General features: G+C 31.4%; 1 protein-coding gene across 1 annotated transcript; it reads left to right on the forward strand.

The window, feature by feature from the left end:
• The first annotated feature begins 360 nt into the window (after nucleotides 1-360).
• Nucleotides 361-3,964, forward strand: Cg_lysoz3 (lysozyme-like). Its single transcript, NM_001305347.1, is given in 4 exon segments — nucleotides 361-435; nucleotides 518-555; nucleotides 984-1,095; nucleotides 3,671-3,964. Coding segments are annotated over 4 exon segments (429 nt in total). The 5' UTR covers nucleotides 361-377; the 3' UTR covers nucleotides 3,892-3,964.

The following is a 3,964-nucleotide window of genomic DNA, read 5'->3' on the forward strand; positions in this document are numbered from 1 at the left end:
AACCATGAGCTCATCAAATGTGTTTTGAATTTTCTCGAAAATTCATGATTACATAATGATGATGACATGTTCGTTGAAAACAACAACTTTAATTAATTAGTTGTAAAATATTTGACTTCACTGCAATGATTTATATGGAAATTTGTAAGACGTATGATTGTTTATCTTAATTGATTTGTCTAAAGTGTCACATAATATAACGTATATAATTGACCCAGCATGTGTTGAATTTACAATTCATATTTTGTATTTAAACCAATAAGAAGTTCCCTGGTGCATGTTTATCATGTTTTTCAAGAATCACACAAATGCACTAATATTATGGAATATATATAAGGAGAAAACGATTAGCGTTCAGACAGAGACAACCTATTGCTATGAGAAACATACAGAATATTGCTGTGGTCTTTGCAGGGCTTTTTGTTTATTGTGAAGGTACAATTTAGACTTTACGATATAACATAAAATGTATATTTTATTAAATATTTATACACAGTTTTTTTTTATTTTTTTTAAGGTACCATATCCTCGAGATGTTTGCGGTGTATATGCGAAGTAAGTTACATGTTGATCTTTTTGTTTAAATATGTAAGAATTTAGCCTGATGCATGATAATAATCGAATTAATAATAGTAATATTAGCAAAGTATGTACGTTTGCCATATATCAGTTTAAAGGAAATAAGAGAAAACAATCAGTATTCAATGTAGTTTTTTCTTGCGCTGCCACCAATTCTGTGTACAATTCGTTAAAAGCTTCACAAGCAGTTTCAAATTATTTTTTGTATACGTTATTATACAAAATTTGATAAATGACAATATGTGTTATTATTTGTCAAGCGTTTACCTTTGGTTTTTCAATTTTTTTTTAAAAAACGTGTACTTGCTTTGACTTTAGTGACTCATTTTCTGTCATTCCAAAAAAAAATGTGTGATACAAACAGTGATGTGGAACAAACAGATTAAAAATATATTTTTGTTAAGGTTGAATCAGGGTGCAAAGCGATAGGATGCAACTGGGACGTGAATTCAGAATCATGTGGATATTACCAAATTAAACAGAATTATTGGATCGACTGTAAACGTCCAGGATCATGTAAGCTTTACAATCGCATTTCATAGTTTTATATTAAAAATTTGTGATAGTATTTACATTAAAGTAAGGTTCGTTTTTGTTAATTTGTTTTCGTCACCTGTAGTGTATTATCTTAATAAATACACATACCTTTCAGTGAAAATTAAACGATTTATAAGCCTAGATAAATAAAAATCAAATGCAGCTCTAAACAGCATGTTCAAAACATTAAATTTTGTTCTCATTCCATGCCTGCAGATTACGAACTTTAAACTATATTCAGTTTTGTGTAAACAAACTTTAAAATTGATTAAGGCACATTCAATTACTTTATTTTCCTTTAAAGAATTCATTACTTAACATATTGTCATAATTGAGATACTATTTCAAGAGCATTTAAAAATCGGCTTTTGACTTTTGTTTCCAAAGCAAATTGCAACTCTTTTGGGGGGGGGGGGGGGTGGGGGTGGAATGCAATACAATTTGAGTATATCATCATTTTAATGATATGTTCAGATTGCAGGTTTTTTTAACAGCAAATCACAAAAAAACATTTCATAAAAATGCTTAAACACATTTGCATTTCTTCAGTTGAGTTACCGTAAATTCCTTATTTTACCTGAGTACTAAATTACGCAAATCTGCTGTTTTGTTTAAAATCGCAAGAATATAAAATCACGATCACGATTATTTTGTACCATTTAGTATAGTTCAAAAACTGTCTAAAAAGCGAGATATTTTAATCCGCGAGAGTTGCTTCTCGCGATTTTACGCGGGAATTATTTCCTCGCATTTGGTAAGGAATCTACAATGTCTGAATTTCTTTCTACCAACTGAATACACAGCCTCAATTACAACTGGTCGTGTTGTTTGGTAATTGTGAAGGTGATACGGATTATGGCCTGTTCTGGCTCCCTTGTCTGATAGTACGGCGAGAGAAAATTTTAAAGTTATTGCAAGCACGACGTGGAAGTCGGAGATGTCACATAGGGTACTATTTGAAGACAGGTTGCTAATCGCAACGTGCAATGCCTGCTTCAACTGTACTTGCGTCTTACAGTTTTCCTGCAAAAGACGCACAATCGCCTTGCAAATGCCAGTTTATGTTCTAAGATTCATTTCGTGAGTCCCTTGACAGACTATCGAATCGACGTTTTTTTGCGTCATGAAAGTTTCATGCATAATGATTAGTTTGTCTGTTAAAAACTTAGTAATTTTTTATCTTTAGAAATATACTGAAATAAAAATGCATAATAAATCCACTGTAAGCAAGTGGATATTGAAACGTGAAAATTTGAAGAACAGGAAGACTTTTATTCTGTAATTGCTTCTTTGGTTAATAGACGGCTAAACTCGACTACACAAATGAAGAATGTATGGAAAACATACTTGATACCATCAAAAATTGAGCTGATTTGGATATTAGATTTGCATTTTTCAGTGTCTGTCTGTGATAACAATACGAATCGATGACGCAATGTTGTGGCGCAAGCTGGGTTTGCATAGTTGAAGGAAATGAAAAAGGGCATAAATATGTCAATATTCTAATATCTTATCGTATAATTGCAGAAAATCATATAAATATGAGCAACAAGAAATCATTCTTTGAATATTATGAGGTGGTGATTTTGGTCGGAGTGTGATAAAATCTATTATTAAGTCCTTTTTTTGATTTGACCACGCACCGAGCAAAATTATCACTTCATAATACTAAAACAATGATTCCTTAATCCTCAGATAATGTAAAAAAACATTTTAGAAAGTTTTAATGGCCATATAAGATGATAATCTAGATTTTCAAAATAGAGAAAGTACCACGTTTACAAACGAAAATCATCGTACGAAAATTACTATTATTATACTTCTACTATCTGGTAATTTTAAAACAAAAACTGTGCCTAGTTTTCTGCTCTAAGTCCATCAACAACAACAATTTTCTCTAGTAAGATGTATTTTGTAGAAGCCTTAATTAAAAAAAAATGCTATGCGCGTAAATATCCTTAGTATTCTCCTCTTTCTGAATGTGTATTTGATTCTATCATAGCATGATTGCAGGTCAAAGTGCTTTAATAATATTTTGTCTTTTCCATACAATCTACTTCAATAGCTAGTTCCTTCTTATCCTTATTTTTTTTACTCCCACTTTTTTGTTAAAAAGAATGTATTTGTTCGTTTTTAGAAGGGAAATTATTTTCTTTTGATGAATAATAAAATTGTCAATTCTCTTGACCATATCGGGATTTTTTTATAATCATTTTTTTTTCGTTTTTTTTTTCGTACGCTTATTTTAAGTGTTGCACGTTTTCCGATGTCTCAAGGAAACCGTGTTGATTGTTGTGCATGTCTATCATGCGTAATTCCAAAATTGTAAGATTGTTTTGCATGTCTTGCAAGATGTTCATTAAGATTTGCCCCCAGACTACTCGTAGAAACACTTCCAACTAGTTGTGACTGAGGCTATATTTTCTGAATACACACATAAATACAGATGTAGAAATTATACAGTACGAATATTTCATTTTTCATTAGAATACACTTCTAACAATATTTATTATTATTATGCATATTATTAAATAGTTTCTATATACTTTGATAGCTCTCAGCTGGTGTGGTGACAATTCAACCTGCTCTACTAACTGTGTGAAAAACTATATGAGTCGTTACATCAAGTCAAATGGCTGTACTGCAAACTGCGAGAGTTATGCCAGAATGCACAATGGTGGTCCAAAAGCTTGTGATCCTAATCATTACATGCATGGTAGAACCAACAACTACTGGAGAAAAGTTCAAGCGAAAGGTTGCAATTCCAGTAGCTAATCTTGTTTTTCATTTGAATGTGTGTATCTGCGAGATCTATATTGCACACTGGATATTAAAAATCTTAAATTGA

Source organism: Magallana gigas, chromosome 1 (genome assembly GCF_963853765.1).
Source record: "Magallana gigas chromosome 1, xbMagGiga1.1, whole genome shotgun sequence".
Lineage (NCBI taxonomy): Eukaryota > Metazoa > Mollusca > Bivalvia > Ostreida > Ostreidae > Magallana > Magallana gigas.